Consider the following 19059-nt stretch of genomic DNA (forward strand, 5'->3'; position numbering starts at 1 on the left):
GACCGGATCCGGAATCAAACTGGCACTTCTGACTGACTGGTGTCATGGCAGGGTGTATATCAACCATATGTGGGCCAGGTCTGGCAATGATGGCACTATTTATATTCATATTTTCCTATTTTAGTTAGAAGATCCAAATTCCATGTTGCAAAACTATACTGCTATGGTAGCCAACATTTCAAATGCAGGTTTGACAGGTTTGTGAGTGTACACTTTATCCAAAACCTAGTGAGGGGTTACTCATGTTTACCACTGGGTGGCTGTAGCTCAGGAGGTAGAGCAGGTCACCTACTGATAGGAAGGTTAGTGGTTTGATCCCTGGCTTCTCCAGTCTGAATGTCAAGAGTGAATGTGTATGAATGTAGTTAGGAAGCACTCAGTTTAGAGAAAGTGTGGGTTTGTTGTATAGAGCTCTGGGAGAATAGAAAAGTGCTTTACAGGAAACAGTCCACTTCCTGTCTGAACAGAGTTTCGTCACATTACTTTTGCACTATTATGTTCCGGAACATGTTGTTATTACATGCTTTGATTAAGGTACACATTAGACTGACATCAGGGGCCAGAGCTGAAACTGTTCTGGGCCAGCACAGGGCCAGCAGTGTGTCTGCAACTGGCCTTCTGCTCGCCCATGTGTGGGCCACCTCTAGAAAACCAGATCTGGGCCACCAAAGGGCTGTCTTCCTTTGTGGTATGTGGGCCATGTATAAGCACATTGTGTGGGCCAGATCCGGGCCATAGCAATTTTGCTATGTGGGCAGTGATTCGGCTTCGGTAACAGTTTGCTGAGCACATGACGTTGGGTGAACGTGAACGCAATGGCGACTGTGGAAAGTCATGTGATCAAGGACAACAGCAGGGGTCACTGGGAGCTCATTGCTGATTGGCCAAGTTACACAACAACAAATGATCTTATTCATCCACATCTTTATTTAAAGCAAAAAGACATGACTAAATAGTTTACATCATACACACCTTTCCGCTGCTCTTTTTTTTTCTAGCAGGGCTACACACAGTCCTTCAGTCACATGACCGTGTTTTCGCTTTAGTGCCTGTCATTGGCTCGACCCCACATGCAAGGTCTTCAGGTCTGTATGTTGTAGAGCACAAACTCAGTGAGACAGATTATGTTGTGCTTACCTGTTGGGATTTATTTTTGTCTTAAAGGCTAATATTTCATTTTTAGCATCGCATATTAGTGTTTTTATTGCGCAGAGTGTATTGTAGAATAGTTTTGAATTCACTCTGATACTAACAGACAACACTTCCTCACAACCTCCTCACAGGAGTATGGCCTTGATCATAAATCTGTTATTATGGTATGCACTATACCCCCTTTAACTGTGATGGTTGTCATGGTAATGGGAACGTTGCCGGCAGAAGGGTCATCTCCAAATAAGGAGATGCCCAGAAAGCTGCAGAAGAAGAAAGGTGAGCCGAAGTGCTGGATCGCAGTCAAAAAGGAGAACTGTGGCTTTTGACCAATCACCTTAGTATTCTGTTTATCACACATGATAAAAAGTGTTTACTGCCTGTGCGCAGCTGCCTTTAGGCTCTGAGCCAGGAACAGGAAGTGCATGGCACCATGTAAAACTAACATGAAATTCTATTGTTTTGATAATATGTTGTGAAAACTTATAATTGGAGCATATTTGTCTTTTATCTCATAAAAAAACGTAAAAATTAAAGTCGTGCCTGCCACATCGATGTGCTGAAGGCTTACATTGACTGTAAAAGTACCGATAGCGCTAATAGCCAGTCTTCCGTATATGTTGCGTCAATGTTGGTCACTCCCTTTAACCTCTGTGATGATGGGCTGAATGACAAACACAGTTCTGTTTTTGGTATGGCTCTCTGAAACTCTGAGATCTTGACCGACTTTCGAGATTCCTACTTATCACACCTGTGTTAATCTCAGGCAGATATTCACAAGCGTATCAAAGCCACCCAACTCTGTTTAATGACATTCCCACTCAAACCACTGTGTTAATTGCTCTGGGTGACCGTTAAACGGCATATCTACCAAATAAACCCCAAGCGGTTTGATGCAACAAGAAGTAAAACATCTCCTTGATCATAACTTTGCAGCACCCAGTAGTAGTCCTTGGAGCTCTCCATCACTTCTTGTGCCAAAGCCTGATCAAACGGTGCCGTTCTGTAATGACGTAAGGTTAATGCTGTCACGAAACCCGACTCTTTCCCATTTCCATATATGGATGATTGTGTGGACGGCTCAAGTTTGTCACAAAACTAGATCTCGTTAAAGGATACTGACAAGTCCCACTAACCACCCATGCAGCTGAAATCAGTGCTTTTGTTACACCGGACCGTTTCTTACAACATACAGCGATGCCTTTGGATTGCAAAATGCGCCAGCCACATTCCAGTGACTAATGAATACTGATCCGTGTGGGATAAGTAATTGTGCAGTGTATTCTGATAATTCTCTGATGTTGAACTTGGCCAAAGGTGAATTTGGTAAAGCTGTAGTTACTCATATAAGTAAACAGGTAGGGCAAGGGCAAATCCTTCAAGTGGCTGCTAAAGTGCAAGCAATAGTGGATTTCCCTGCTACTCAAACACAATGGATTGATTCATAGGTATCTTAGGTAGTCTTAGGTATGGTAGTGACAATGTGCATCGTGCTTCTTTGGCAGCTTTGACTTTATATCACCCCCTCTGGTGGTCCAATGAGTGTCAAGCTGGTTTTGAAGCAACCAAAATTCGTGCAGCACTCCTACAGGGGGATGAGCATTATGTGGGCCATGCAATTTGTTATTTTTCCCAAAAGTTCAAGAAGCGTCAACTACATTACAGCACAACTGAAAACGTGTTAGCACTACAACACTTCAGAGTGTATCTTGGCTCTAGCCCTATCCTAATCATTGTGTTTTCTGACTATATCCCTCTTGTGTTTTTGTCTCATATGCAGATACCTTATGTGCAGGTCTTTGTTACTCCAAGACTTCAACACTGAAATCTGCTTTAAGAAAGTTCACGGGAACATTGTAGCCGATGCTCTCTCGGGGTGTAAAATACACATTTCTTATAGGGGGAAATGTTTGGGGGTTTGTTGCGGTGGGGTGGAATGGTATGACCCAAGATCTTAGGGGTTGTGTGTGTTCTTGTGTGTGCATCAAACCACTGGAGGATATTGTTGTGGGTTTTTCTCGTTCCTCCCCCTCAGGTGTGTGCATGGGTGTGTCTTGATGGAGACTCCATGTAAGGTTCTCGGGTCCAGATGACACCTCGCCCCTCCCTCCTGGCCTCCACCACCCAACAAGCAGCCGAGTGTTTCTGTGTTGTTACTGAGAATAAGTCAATTTGTGTGTGTGGTAATATGAGTGCTAGATGCAACCTTTGTAAATAGTTCTGTAAATTAGAGAACTCGTGTTCTTTCACTGTATATATCGAACACTGCTGCAGCCTCGTAGGAATGACAAGTTTTTTTCTGTTGAAACCTGTTTTCTCTTGTTTTTTGTGATAGGAATTTAGGTAAGCAAATTGTCTTTGGTTTGACTTTTGTTTTGGGCAGGGAAGCTGAGAGATCTATTGTTATTTTAGCATAGCTCACTGTCAGAGTCAATAAACAGCTGCAGAGGTGGGCGTTTAGAAATTCTTCTATAGCCAATGCCATCAGGGTGTGTTGTGAGAGAGCTCACTGGCTTTACCTATCATGAGATTTTTTTTCAGTTTTATACTGTTTTATAGGCCACATCACTTGGGACTAAAGCAGATAATATTAATTTGCACTAAGTGGCAGGATTGCCCATTAAAGCCCCCTTTCTTCATGTGTTTCCCTCTGTCATTTCTCATTATTACACATAATTTATGGACATCTGTGCTTTAATCTCTTTGCATGTGTGGATTAGATGAGTTACTTACATCTACAGAGAATTTTATGCCAATGGCATCTTTAGAAATATATTTACCTTGACAAGGGAAGGTCAACTGATCATGAGCTCTAACACTGAGACAGAGACTGAAACATAAGTGCTGATATAGGAGGAGAAGATGTCAAAATCAAAATCAAATACTCGAGACAAAAGGACATATCACAGATGAGACCAGGACAGACAAGCTAGACTATACTTCATTTGTGTTATTCAACTGTTGCATTAGAATACTGGGTAGTTTTGTGCAAAATAAACAGGTTGGCTTTTCATACTGTGATGAATTTACAATAAAGGCTGTGTTGCACTGGTGCCACTGGTGTGGTATTCATGGTCAGTGTTCAGTTACATCACGTGTAGCTGAGATTACGCTGATGACGCTTCGTTTCATTGACTACCTTCAGCCTTTATACAAACTTTATGCTGTCTGGTACAAAGGTAGTACAAAGTGTAGAGGATGGAAATAAGCTAATGAAACATCTGCTTACATCTCGTTGAGCTTTTCAAAGCTTTTCAACACAGTTCTCTTTGATGACATCTGGTGGCCAAAATATGAAGCGCAGCCTGAACCTACAGAAGAACATGAACCGCTTCACTGTGAGACCTCGAGAACTGAGTGGCAGCTTCTGTTTAATATCATGTGATGACTCTACTGTTGTGGTGCGTTGAACATGTATTTTATATGGTGAAGAATTATGTATTTGATTATGAAATCATGTTTAAACACGTGCCCTGCTGTGATCTTCCTTTCTTTGTAAACACAATAGATTAAAAATACTTTACATATAATAATAACATAGTCTTATGATGGGTTACAGTAGGTGCATGCTTGTGCTATGAGCTCCCGGTCTTCACGTGGTTATGTTAGGTTATTAGCCATTGGACAGTTACATTTAATGTAATTCATATGTATAGTGTATTTTTATGTATGTTTGGCCTGGGGTTAGAATGTGCTTATGAAATAGTAAAATCACAACAACACATGAGGTTATTCTGTTTGGTTTTTATGAGGAACGGGCTCCTCTTTTCCTCACTGGCTCCATGTGTGTCGCACAATGGTTCATGACTCTGGCCAGATGATCCAAGCTTCTCTATGACACCGAGACTATCTCTGTACTCTGTTCCATATTCCATATGTAGAGGAAATGACCCCCCTTTGTGAGGGTGTTTGGATTCCTCTTTAACCCTCTGGTTTTTCACTACGTTTGATTTTACCTTTAGAAACTATTTATCCCACATTAATTCTTTTCGGCACATGTCTGAATTTATAGTTTGTTTGTTTTTTCTTTTGACATACTGTATGTGGTGAGGCGTGGTCTGCGCACCTGCAGGGCATCCTTAATCACGCCCGCCTAGTTAAAAACACGGGGACTCAGCGGTTGGTGTGTTTTGTGGTGTGGTGTATTTGCGGCTGGCAGCTTGAGAGCTGCAGCCGCGTGAAATAAAGATGGCTCAAAACTGTGATCCTTGGACCCGCCGTGCCTTATTCATGCCACACTGTATTAACACAATTGGTCTAAAATCACACAAAAATCATCAAATTTGATAGGAAAAAGTTATATTTTTTCAGGTGAATACTACAAATATGTTTAATGCATCATTCTTATAACTTGAAATGCAAATGTATTCGTAAATGTAAAAATATTTTGCACCATGTAGATATTTTGCAAAAAGCAAAGTTATATACGACTATTTACCCAAAAATGTAGCCAATGCTACTACTGAAATTAAAATTACAGAACAATTATGTGTCACAATATGATGTTATACGCATTAATTATGCCACTCCAAAGAGGAGTTTCTGTCCACTGCAGGACAGAGGAGCACATGTCAGGCCTGATAACACTCCTCATGTTTCAGACCTGGACACAGTGTTTACATTGTAACCTGCCTTTGATGGCCTTTTGGCACCAACTGTAAGATTCAGTAGTGCCCTCATTGTTAAGTTCAAACAACCACACTACAGACTAACTACATATGTACAGGCCTTTGGCTGGAGGCCTTTCAGCTTTCAGGGGAAGGTGTTCAATTGGATGCATGGATGCAGTCTTTGCACCTATGAGGCTGTGAGGCCTCAGGGTCTGGTGGGTTCTGCTGCATCAGAAGAGGAGTACTGCAGCCATGCTACCTTGGTACCACTTTGCCTTGGCCGCTAGCTCTCCTGTGCATGAGACCAGTCTAATGTTACCTGCTGAGCTGTGCCCACTTCAAACTCACCGCCTGACTGGTCTCACAGGGACTCTACTGAGTTCTCCATTGGTTTGGAAGGACTGGACCGACATGGAGAAGGGCCATGCAGTGGGCCTGGTGACTCACCATCAGCTGGTCTTCACAGACGCTTACCCAGTCGGTGTGGTCCATGAGGGTTGTGGGGTCAGTGAGCACTGGAACAGCCACTGTTCAGCCCAGCACATAAAATATGCTGGAGCTGCGAGCCCTTGTCCTGCCGAGGCAGTCCCAGTCACCTGTTCACTGTTCACTCACTTGTACATGCACCTTAGACACTGAGGGGTTCTTTGGGGGTCGATGAGCACTGCTGTCCAGCAGTCTCATGCTCGTGTTGCATCCCTTCCCTCAACAGCCGTTTAGTTTCCACACAATCATACACCAGCACATGCACCCAACAGGCCATTTTTAACGCGGACCATGTCTAAATGTAAATAAGCTCTACCTTCAGTTTTTACTCATATCTTAATGTAGATTAATGTAGTACTGTATAGCTCTGTGTAAATAATCATTCTGTACATTCAATAATCTTTAATCCTACAACTGTTTACAACTTGCATAGTTCCCATTTCTGTATAGCTGTATATCTCAGATTCTGTAAAGTTATTTATTTCATATTCTGTATAGTTTTTCATATTTATATCCTGTTCATAGCCTGCACATAGCTTGTACTCACTACAGCCTGTACATACTTAGTTATAGAATATTCACAACATACTTCATACCGTGTACATTATAACATACCATAATAGACCCATTTCTGTAATATACTTACATATCTATACTATTGCTAATATATATTGTAATATACCTATATCACTAAAGCACTTCTGGATGGATGCAAACTGCATTTCGTTGCCCTGTACCTGTGCATGTGCAATGACAATAAAGTTGAATTCTATTCTATTCTATTCTATTCTATTCTAGATACAGTGAAGAAGGCGCAGCAGCGCCTCTTCTTTCTCAGGAGACTGAAAAGATTCGGCATGAGCCCCCGCATCCTCAGGACCTTCTATCACTGTGCCATTGAGAGCATCCTCACTGGATGCATCACCACCTGGTATGGCAACAGCACCGCCTACAACTGCAAAGCTCTCCAGCGAGTAGTGCGGTGCTCTGAACGGATAATTGGAGGTGAGCTTCCCTCCCTCCAAGACATCTACAGGAAGCGCTGCCTGAGGAAAGCGGGGAGGATCATCAAGGACTCCAGTCACCCCAGCCATAAACTGTTCAGACTGCTTCCATCAGGAAGGAGGTTCTGCAGCATCCGGTCCCGTACCAGCAGACTGAGAGACAGCTTCTTCCACCAGGCCATCAGACTGCTGAACACGTCATAGACACCTCAGCTTCACTACTGGAACTTTAACATTATGCACTCCATACTGTACAGTAATGCCACTGTTTTGCACATATTCAACTCTGTATATTTTATATATTTTATTTATTGTTTACTCTATTTAATTTGTAAAATATGTGTACACACTGTTGAAATCTCCCAATTCTTTGAATCTTTGGGCTGAAGGAAGGACAATACTCGGTGTATTTATGCTCAATCAACAATCATTTATTTCCATACAATTCAACACTTAAGAGCATAAGGACCATCATAATGGTGACGGGTTGCTCAGCTTTTTATAGTCTCTAGTGGCCCCCACCTAGTCGTAAAAGCCTAAATATTCACATTCTTTCTCTTTTACGGCGCCTAAGTTATGACCTCGGCTCCCTGTCTTTCTCTGCTTTCTGTAAGGTGGGGGTATGGAATGTGGTCTGTCTCTTCTATTATCGGCACAAGGTCCTCTGCACACAACATTCTCTTCATGATTCAGCAGTATGAAATGTCAAGAAACAGTGTAACACATTCAACAGTGTCGAGTAATACAGGTCAATCCAATAGATCTAATGATTTTCACACTCTTTTAAGTCAGAAGTATAATGCAAACTAAGACTACATACTGATCACACACTCTATGTTAAAGGGTATAATATGATCTACAGCAGTATCATACTTCAACTACATTGATTACATATATAAGGTAACATATGATAACAGAATAATATCACAACACACACACGTAGAAAAATATTTAGTATACACATCCAGAAATGCATATACTATTATATATTGTACATATATTTATTAGTTTCAGATGTAGCCATTCTTGTATTTTGCTTGTTTACATTATTGTATTTTGCACAACTCTGTTGCTTGTGAAGCTCGCACACAACAATTTCACTCACATGTGCTGTACCAATGTACCTGCACATGTGATGTGACAATAAAAGTGATTTAATTTGATTTGATTTGATACTGACACTTGGCCATGTCACACACGGATCAAGCCTTTGAATTCACCTGATTTTTCTGTTATTAATATTTTAATACAATTTTGAGAAATCAGCTGAGGCTGAAGATGATGAAACAATCCAGATGTACGCCTGTTTTTCACTCCACCAGCCACTCCACTGGTGTACATGGCACTGGGGTCATGTTATTCCCCTATTCTAAAGGGACTAAGACAATCACCCACTTCCCTTTGACCCGCCCTGATGAGCAGAAGAAAGCTGATGGATAAATGGTGTGCGAGTCCTTGTGGTGGCTTTGGGCAAACTCCAGGCGGACTGTGATCACTGACGAGTGGTTTCTGTGACGACTCACTCAAACAGGACTTATTGTTGGAGTGCTGCAGAAACTGTTTTCCTTCTGGAAGCTTCTCCTCTCTCCAGAGAACGATGCCTGGTCTTTGTCAGAGTGACTGCCGTGTTCGCAGCCACCTCACTGACTCAGGCCTTCCCCGATCTCTCAGACTGATCTGGCAGCTGCTCGAGGACGAGCCTTGGTGTTTCCAAATTTCTTCCATTTATGGATGACGGATGTCACTGTGCTCATTTGGGACCTTCAGTACTAGGGATGGGTATTGATAAGATTTTCACGATTCCGATTCCATTTTCGATTCTGTTTAACGATTCGATTCTTTATCGATTCTTATTTTTAAAAAAGGAGAACACTAAGGTCGATTAGCTTACCCATATGGAAAAGAAATAATAAAAACATATATGATTTACTCATGAAAGTGGCCACTTTCTCATTACTTTCATATATTTTTTTAGTAAGTATACAAAACATACAAGTTTCATTATATAATTTTTCAAGGGATCTTATATGTGTTTTCACTCTTGTATGCTTTTCATACAAGTTTCATACAAGACAGATAAAAACTTTATAAGATTTATATATATCTTTTCCATATGGGTAGAACTTTGTTTTATATCTTCTCTTTGAACAAGGTAGAAATTTAGGAGTAACATGGCCTTAGAAACCCAACAGTGAGATCTTAAGAGATCCAGCCTACGGCTCTTCAATGGGGTGTCACAGGGTCCCCAGGAAAAAAATGTAAATGTAAAATAATAAAATAAATATTCTTCTGTAGCAATAACAAAGTATAACATAAATTATTCTGTAGCAATTACACAAGAATATCCAGTAATGTCCCTGCCTACAATTAAACACATTCACTTACCAAAGTGAAATCGGGGCATCTGCTGTGGCAAACGGGTGCAAGCCTTTGACCACAAACTGAGTCACTGCTCGGTGACATTCATCTATCCTGGCCTGAAAGGAGACGCTACCGGTAGACTGCAGCGAGAACTGCCAGCATCTGAGCCAGACTCTGTCTCATCATGGTCACTAAATGCACAGTAATGGCAGGTTTGTAATAAGGCAGATCGCGCTAACATAATATGCACTGTTAGTTGATTATTTACCTGCCGCATTAACGGGAGAGGACGTGCAAACGTTACCGCTGCTGCTGGGTTGAGATTCACGAGTCCAGAATTAAAAACACGACATTCATTTAAGGTCATCGCGTGTTTTGTGAGCAAATGCTTTTGCATGTTCGTAGTGTTTCCTCCCTTAAATGAAATATCTACTTTGCAAGTATTGCAAGTTGTCCTGTTGTCATCCGTTCTCGTAAAGTATAACCAAACTTTTGAGCGTTTGAGCCGCCGTGTTTCCTGACAGGTAAATGACGCTCCACAACGTGGTGACGTCATTCGGGGCGACTGGAATCGATAAGGGAATCGTTTGCAAAAATGGCAAACAATTCCAAGGAATTGAAACAGTGGGAACCAACAAGAACCGGTTTTCGATACCCATCCCTATTCAGTACTACGGAAATTTTTCTCTACCCTCCCCGAAACTGTGCCTCGATACAATCCTGTCTCTTTGTGCTTACGACATGCACTGCTAACTATGGGCAGGGCTGCACATAAGTGGTCCGCAGGTGCACATGCGCTGTCAAAACAAAAAACGCGCACCAGATAAGAAGTTGCAACGCGCGTTTGCGTACATAAGATTTTGTGGAGGAGGACAGACATTTGTTTAGAACTCTTAAAGATGTCGAAGACGCTCCTTTAAGCAATTACTTTGGTGTTCCTCCACCTCCAAAGAAATGTCAGAAGGAGAGAAATGATGAACGCACAGAGATGTGGTGCAGAGTATGCCGTGAAAATCCCACTCTAGTGGACAACTTCTTATCTTCTTATCTTTTATTATGACAGTGCACGTGCACCTGCAGACCACTTATGTGCACCCCTGACTATGGGACTTCATGTAGACAGGTGTGTTTTTTCACTTCATGTCTATCAAGTGAATATGCCACAGGTGGACTGTTTACCTATTTAAAGAAAATACCACAGAGATCGCAATTATAATGAATTAATCCATCGCCACTTGTCTACCTATATTCAGAGGTCTTTGGGCTCTGGTGTCACAGTCCTGGGTCATGTGACCGGTGTTTCTTTATATTTTGTTGTTCCTTTGTGTTCTAGCTTCATTTCAGCTTGCTTAGGTTGCAGTTACAGTTCATGGTTCCCCTTATGTCTGACCAATAAGTCTCCCTTATTGGTTAGTGTGTCTAATCTGTCATGTCTCAAGTCTGTGTGGTTCATGTTGTCTCGCTCATGTCACGTCTGCGTCTTATTTATGGTTCCTGTTCTACTTTAAAGGCGTCTTGTGGTCCATGTTGTTTTAGTTTCACTTCCACTGTGGTGTCATTATGTTCATTCTAGTCAGCTGTTTCCTCGTGTGTCTCCACTTCCCTTGAGTGTATTTAAGTCTTCCTGTGTTCAGTGTCACATCGTCTGTGTTACCTACCTCCCTGTCATCACAACCATAGTCTTCATCGTTATTATAGTTCAGTGACAGTTCTTAGGTTCCAGTCTAAGTTTCACCAGAGTCCTCATTGTCTTGTTTTTGACTACCTGTAATCAGCCATAATAAAGGCTTGCCCTTCGTTCACGTTCAGTTCTCCTTGCCTGTGTCTGCTCCTGGTCCTCCTCACACAGTCCACAGTCTGCCTCTGCAGGCTGTGACATCTAGTCTATTCTTTTGACCACTTCCTCTTTTTCATGCTGTCAAAATCAGTTCTGCTTTAATCACTCTAAACCCATTAGTTACTAATCCACCTCAGTGTCTGTTCTGTGTGTGTTTCTTGTCATTCTGCCTCAGACGCTCGTTCATGCCATGGAATCTATATTTGTGTAATTTTATGTGTTTCATTTGCCTTTTTGATCATGTTATTTTCTGCCAGCAACATCTTTGCTTCTATGATTTCTAATCCAAATTAGCCATTCATCTGACTCCTGGCCTGTAAACAATCCTCAGTCTTCCTCACTGTCTTTGTCTACAGTGCTGTTAGTCTCCTCCTGATTTCTTACTTCAAATATTTGTCATGCTGACATTTTCATTTGTTTCAGATCACCAAACACATTTTTATTTGAGACAGTGAGTAAATACAGGCCACTGCCCATCTTCAGCAGCTATACTGACTCCACATCTCTGTGCTGCTGGTCATCTTGCAGTCTGCCTCTTTTTTAGCTGATTTATTATTATTATATGTTTTAATATACTTTAAAAAAAAACAGCAGTTTGATGATGCCGGAGCTTAAACAGAATATAAAGACCTTAAAATGAGTTCAATCTTAAACAGCAGTAATATTAATGACTTCTCTCTGACTCTTGATCCTTTATGCACCAATAATCCAGTCTTATATGTACTGAGGTGTTTTCATAGTGTTTTATTGCTTTTTAGAAAGAAAAAAAAAGAATAGCTTGAAAATGTTCTCAGCCACTCATCACGTTCAGCCAATAATAAATCATTTTTGGTAATATGGTAGATACTTCTTCAACTACAGAGTTAATCATACTTTACAGTCCTTTGGCCAGGAAGGAGTGCAGACAGGGAACACCAAATCAAATTAAATCAAATCACTTTTATTGTCACATCACATGTGCAGGTACATTGGTACAGCACATGTGAGTGAAATTCTTGTGTGCGAGCTTCACAAGCAACAGAGTTGTGCAAAATACAAGAATGGCTACATCTGAAACTAATAGATATATGTACAATATATAATAGTGTATGCATTTCTGGATGTGTATACTAAATATTTTTCTACGTGTGTGTGTGTGTGTGTGTGTGTGTGTGTGTGTGTGTGTGTGTGTGTGTGTGTATACACATATTTTACAAATTAAATAGAGTAAACAATAAATAAAATATATAAAATATACAGAGTTGAATATGTGCAAAACAGTGGCGTTACTGTACAGTATAGAGTGCATAATGTTAAAGTTCCAGTAGTGAAGCTGAGGTGTCTATGACGTGTTCAGCAGTCTGATGGCCTGGTGGAAGAAGCTGTCTCTCAGTCTGCTGGTACGGGACCGGATGCTGCAGAACCTCCTTCCTGATGGAAGCAGTCTGAACAGTTTATGGCTGGGGTGACTGGAGTCCTTGATGATCCTCCCCGCTTTCCTCAGGCAGCGCTTCCTGTAGATGTCTTGGAGGGAGGGAAGCTCACCTCCAATTATCCGTTCAGAGCACCGCACTACTCTCTGGAGAGCTTTGCAGTTGTAGGCGGTGCTGTTGCCATACCAGGTGGTGATGCATCCAGTGAGGATGCTCTCAATGGCACAGTGATAGAAGGTCCTGAGGATGCGGGGGCTCATGCCGAATCTTTTCAGTCTCCTGAGAAAGAAGAGGCGCTGCTGCGCCTTCTTCACTGTTTTGTTTGTGTGTACTGACCACGTAAGATCCTCAGCCAGATGTACGCCAAGGAACCGGAAGCTGCTCACTCTCTCCACAGCAGCGCCGTTGATGGTGATGGGGGTGTGTACTTCTCTGCACCTCCGGAAGTCCACTATCAACTCCTTTGTCTTTGCGACGTTGAGGGTGAGATGGTTGTCTTGACACCAGTGGGTCAGGGCGCGGACCTCCTCCCTGTAAGCCGTCTCATCACCGTTGGTGATAAGACCCACCACTGTAGTGTCGTCCGCAAACTTCACAATGATGTTGGAGCTGTTAGTGGCTGTGCAGTCGTAGGTGTAGAGTGAGTACAGGAGAGGGCTCAGTACACACCCCTGTGGAGCACCAGTGTTCAGTGTGACGGGGGATGAGGTGATGCTGCCCAGTCTGACCACCTGGCGTCTGTCAGACAGGAAGCTAAGGATCCAGCTGCAGAGGGAGCTGCTCAGTCCTAGATCCTGCAGTTTCCTGTCCAGCTTCGAGGGAACGATGGTATTGAATGCTGAGCTGTAATCTACAAACAGCATCCTCACATACGTGTCTCTCTTCTCCAGGTGTGACAGGGCAGTGTGTAGTGTCAGGGCTATGGCATCATCAGTGGACCTGTTGTGGCGGTATGCGAACTGTAGAGGGTCCAGTGAGTCGGGTAGTGCAGAGCGGATGAAGTCCCTGACCAGCTTCTCGAAGCATTTGCTTACGATGGGGGTCAGGGCTACAGGTCGCCAGTCGTTCAATGAGGAGATGGTGGAGGATTTGGGTACAGGGACGATGGTGGCCATTTTGAAGCAGGCTGGGACTACAGACAGAGAGAGGGAAAGGTTGAAGATGTGTGTAAACACTCCAGCCAGCTGATCCGCGCATGACTTGAGGATGCGGCCGGGAATCCCGTCCGGACCTGTAGCTTTGCGTGCGTTCACCTTCCTGAAGCACTTCCGCACATCCTCCTCAGACACAGTGTGCGCACTGACGTCATCCGCGGTGCGCACACTGTCCAGTCTCATGGTGTTCGCTGTGTCGAATCTAGCGTAGAATACGTTTAGATCCTCACACAGAGAGGCCGTGGTCTGCGGTGTGCTGGTTTTCCCTCTAAAGTCTGCGATCGTGTTTAGTCCCTGCCACATACTCCGAGGGTTGTCAAACTGTTGCTCCACCCTGTCCCTGTACTCACGTTTGGCTGTGACATGCTTTAATCTAATCCAGTTAATCTTGTTAAATAGTGCAGGAACGTGTTTTTGCTTGTGTGATCTACGTGCGCGTGTGTGTGTATGTGTGGTGGTGGTGGTGGTGCTGTTAGGCTTTCTATAAAAATCACCACACGCCTCTGCAGTTTCAATAAGTACCATTAGATAGTGCAAAACGAGGTTCATGTCTACTTTAGGATAATGGGACAATTATCACATTGTGGCGTCCCACTTGGGTCTCCACTCGCAAGTGAGTTGAGAGTAAGGGTTTTGCCGAGTTGTGTGGCATGATGTGTTCAGTTGATGTGTGGTGATGAATAAAGTCGGAGTGGAAAGTTAGAGCTCCTGTGTCGTTTGTACCATAGCTCCACATTGGTGACCCTAGATTTGGACATGTTGCAGGCCATGGATGATGCTGGCCTCGCCCTGGATGCACCAGTGACCGCTGGCCCTCTGCCTCCTGCCGTAGCGCTCAAGTTGCCGGACTTTTGGCTCCACGATCCCCCATCATGGTTCGTTCACGTGGAGGCTCAGTTTGCTCTTTGCGGCATCTCAGATGACGACACAAAGTTTCATCATGTGGTGGCCTCGCTTGACCTGTTAGCCACCCACCGTGCAATGACCCTCCTCCGGGACCCACCTGCACACAGGAAATATGTCGCCCTTAAGGACCTGCTGCTTCGGCGATACACCTTCTCTGATGCCGAGGGAGCTCTCGGGCCTGTATGGGGTGATGGCTCTGGAACTCATGGAGAGCATGTTGTCCTTGCTCGTCTCAGATGATGGGGGATTGCTCTTCATCCATCTCTTCCTCTGACAGTTGCCTGTGGCCGTGGGGGCCAGCCTCATCAACTCCCTGTTTCTGGCAGTGAGGGATTACCGCTCCCTGCTACGGACCTGCCGACAGCACCTCCACCTGCCTCCCCCGGAGCGGCAGATCTGGCGCTGACAGTGGGAATCACTACACGACGGCACCGCTGGAAAGGCCTTTGCCCCACATGTTGCTTTCTCCCGTGTATGTCAGTGTCGAGTACGCTGCCATGGCCGCTGAGCAGAGCACCGACCCGGACGCCCTTGCCCTTTGGTCCGCGCAGACAGGCCTTGTGCTGGAGGGCACGTCGGTGTGGGATGGCAGTCCGCGTTTGTTGTGCGACGTTTCTACCGGTCACCCACGCCCTATCATTCCACGTTTGTGGCACCATCGTGTTTTCGACTCCATCCATGCCCTCTCTCATCCGGGTGTACGGGGTTCAGTCAAGCTGGTCAACGCCAGGTTCATTTGGCCAGGCCTGCAGAAATCTGTGATGAGCTGGGCTGTGGCATGCGTTCCATGCCAACACTCGACGATCCATAGACACACTTAGCCACCCCTCGAACCTTTCCACGTCCCTGGTAGGCATTTCGACCATGTGCATGTCGATTTGGTCGGCCCTCTTCTGCAGTCACAGGGTTTCACGCACCTTGACTGTGGTGGATCGCACGACCAGGTGGCCGGAGGCGGTTCCCCTGGTATCCACGACGGCGGAGGTGGTGGCCAGGGCATTTGTGTCAACGTGGGTTTCGTATTTTGCCCCCCCCCCCCCCCCCCCCGCTGACATTACCTTGGACAGGGGCCACCAGTTCATTTTGGAGCTTTGGTCTGCCATGGCTGACGGCCTGGGGGTCAAGGTCCACCGCACTATACTATACCACCCACCTGCTAACAGAATGTGCGAGCGGTTTCACCGGTCACTCAAGGCCGTGCTCCAATCTTCCTTAACGGGCGGCAACTCAGTTTGGGGTTGCACTGCGCGGTTAAGGAGGACCTCTGAGTTTCTCCGGCCGAACTCGTTCTTGGGCAGCCCCTCCGAGTTCCTGGAGAATTTTTGCCTGAGAGCCCCCCTCTGTGTTTCGATACCTCTGTGCCGTCTCTCCGTTCCTCAGGAGGCTCCTTTTCTGTTCCTGGCCCAGTGCACCACTGCCTGGCCGACGTTTTTGTTCCGAGGTCGTTGGACTCTTCTTGGTTTGCAGGCACGATGCCCATCAACCTCCCTTGATGGCCCATATAGAGTTCTTAAACCAGGCCACAAGCATTTCATTTTGGACTTCGGGGGTCGGCAGGAGGTGGTTTCAATGGACCAGCTTAAACCTGCGCACGATCTACCGATCTACCCACCGCGGCCCACCTGCAGCTGGACTGTTGGATTCTGCCTTTTTCTCTGAGGATTTATGTGTTTATCTAACATAAACACATAAATCCTGAACCTCAGTGGGTTAAATATGAACGACCGATCTTTCACTGCGCTGTTCACTATTTAGAGAGGTCTGGAAATGCTGTCAGTGCAGATTTGATCACTTTTGCAGCAAATGACATAGAGGTTGTGTTATTTCTTTCCAGCCTTCAGGCTACTCTGCAAACACATTCACTGTAAGAGGTGGTACTGCTCTTTCATATTTCCTCAAATTTTAATTTACGGTATCTTTGGAGTCAAACCCATTCAAGAAAACAGATAAGACAACAATTTGGTAAAAGGAATAATGAATAGTAACAGAGACTGAGAGGTCATGCCATTTTTTTTAATTACAGAAACCATCTCTGCTGAGTACATTGATTACTCTAGCCCATTCCAAATAGGCCTTAACATTAAAAGCTTAAAATTCCTTTTCCTGAAGGGAAGTTAACTTGAACATGGCGCATAAACATTCATCTCACAATACAGCAGCTATTTACCCAGCAAACCTAGCTAACTAGCTGCCCAAAGTAAGAAGCTAGCCTCTCAGAACATGTTACACTATACACTTTTTTTTTTATTTTTTATTCCTATTTATTCTATTTATCCCCTTTGTATATTTTATTTATATTTGTCTCTGTATTTATATGTGTGTGTGTGTGTGTGTATATATATATATAACAGTTCTGTAACTGTAACTTTGGTCGTTGCTGTGCTTTTTTTGGAAGTCGAATTTCCCAGAGGAACCCACCCGAGGGATTAATAAAGTTCTATCTTATCTTATCTTATCTTAAATTACAATCTCTTTTCCTTTTTGAATACAATGTAGTAACAATGAAGATGATTGTCTTTATCCTACAATGAATGAAAAACATTGTCTGCCCATTTGAAGAAAGCTTGAAGAAAAACCATTTAGCATTCTCCTAGCATTAGCCTTTTTTAATCTTTACATGCTATGCTCATATATCATGTATGCAGTCATCAAATATACGTTTTGCAGATTCTAGTGAACTAGAACAACAAAAAAGGTCATTTAACTGAGTTTTAAACTCAAGACTTGACAAATTAGCTAACAAAGATATTAGCCGGTTTATCTAGCTAAAGTTAAGATTAACTAGCTAACTGATGACTCTTACGGGTAATTAAGCTAAAGCCTTATGAGTTACCTTACCCTAAAAAGACAAACTATGTGGGTTTTTTTTAATATTTATTATTAGGTACACGTTGCTAAAAATAAAGTATGTTTCTATGTGCATTTTTTATTTCTATACAGACTCCATTTAAATCAATCATGCCAGCTTTGACTTAAAGAGGAACTATTATGCCCTCTGTTCATCTAAAATATACAGATTCTTTTAAACAAAACTGTTACAGTAAAAAGCCAAAGGCTTCGATTTGTCCATACAATTTTATTTTTTTATTTCCTCGTGTGCTTTCTTTAAATTCTGTGTTCCGGACACTGAATGATTACAAAGTACAGACACTTCTCCTTGGCCAATGAGAACACAGCATCTTTGAGGGCGTGATCCTTAAAAAGACTGCATGTTTCAAACATTTAGCAAAGAGGGGACAGTACAACATAAACAATTAAACTGAAACTCATGTAGAAAACAGATGAATATAAAGCAAATCTACAAAAATAAAAATATAGCGCTAAACATCAGGACAACAGGCCTCATATTAAAGAAGAGAAGCATCATGTGAGTCAACAAAGTGAATGCGAGTACTTCCAAAAGGTTGAACTGTTGCAGCTTAGTTAGAACTTTTTTTTTTACTGTAAACTGAAATTAAACACTTTTACCATAAAAAAGCAGCCCAGGCTCAGTAAGAGAAAAAAAACACTTAGTAATAATAATAATGCTAATAATAACAGACGGATGGGTTCCCTGCTACAGAGCTGCCTAGCACAGTAATACTGTTAGATATAGAGACACATTGTGCTATACAGGCAGATACACACATAGAGATGGGGAAAACATATTATATTATGTTCTGGAGTAAACACATTTTATAATTGTCATCATGCAACAAAGAATAGCAACTATTTATTTCAGAAACATGGCACATAATCAGACAGATACATATAAAATATAGAGATATTTCTTATATTGCATTTTTATTAATACTTCATATAAGACATAAGGCATACTGTGGAAAATCTGCCCCCAGTGGATTGTGGGTAGCAACTGATTGTCCTTTCTGTTAGTGAATGGCTTATTGCTTCTCATATATATATAAACAGAAAACTTCCCTTTTGCTATTCAGAGCTACTGGATCACACAGGGAGTGATGGTCAGGCCTTTCTGCTGCTGTAAGGTTCATTGTTGATTCTCATTGAGTTTGAGGAATGTCAAGGCAGCACTTTGTTAGAAGTGACGCTCATAAAATACATCAGTTTAACTGACGGCATTAAACTCGTTATTACATGTTCTAATACCAGAAAAAGGCATTAAAAATTCAAACAATATTTCTT

At 43.0% G+C, this 19059-nt stretch overlaps 2 protein-coding genes across 2 annotated transcripts in view; one reads left to right on the forward strand and one right to left on the reverse strand.

Moving 5' to 3' along the window:
- Nucleotides 1-65: 65 nt before the first annotated feature.
- On the forward strand, nt 66-7552 carry LOC309713900 (uncharacterized protein). The gene is made up of 2 exons (XM_082545832.1): nt 66-78; nt 7044-7552. The coding sequence occupies exon 2, from the start codon at nt 7103-7105 to the stop codon at nt 7451-7453; it is 351 nt and encodes a 116-aa protein (XP_082401958.1). The 5' UTR covers nt 66-78; nt 7044-7102; the 3' UTR covers nt 7454-7552.
- A 10428-nt stretch (nt 7553-17980) lies between these two features.
- The window catches only part of reck (reversion-inducing-cysteine-rich protein with kazal motifs), a 101364-nt gene continuing 100285 nt past the window's right edge, over nt 17981-19059 (reverse strand). Inside the window, exon 21 of the mRNA XM_082545773.1 lies at nt 17981-19059. This exon is cut by the window's right edge and continues 1805 nt beyond it. The gene's annotated coding sequence lies outside the window, so the exon portion shown is untranslated.

The sequence above is a fragment of the Aulonocara stuartgranti genome (genome assembly GCF_965226115.1).
Source record: "Aulonocara stuartgranti genome assembly, chromosome: 9".
In the NCBI taxonomy this organism is placed as follows: Eukaryota; Metazoa; Chordata; class Actinopteri; order Cichliformes; family Cichlidae; genus Aulonocara; species Aulonocara stuartgranti.

Excerpts from the sequence above, each read along its gene's own strand:
- LOC309713900 (XM_082545832.1), top strand. The coding sequence starts at position 7,103 with ATGAGCCCCCGCATCCTCAGGACCTTCTATCACTGTGCCATTGAGAGC.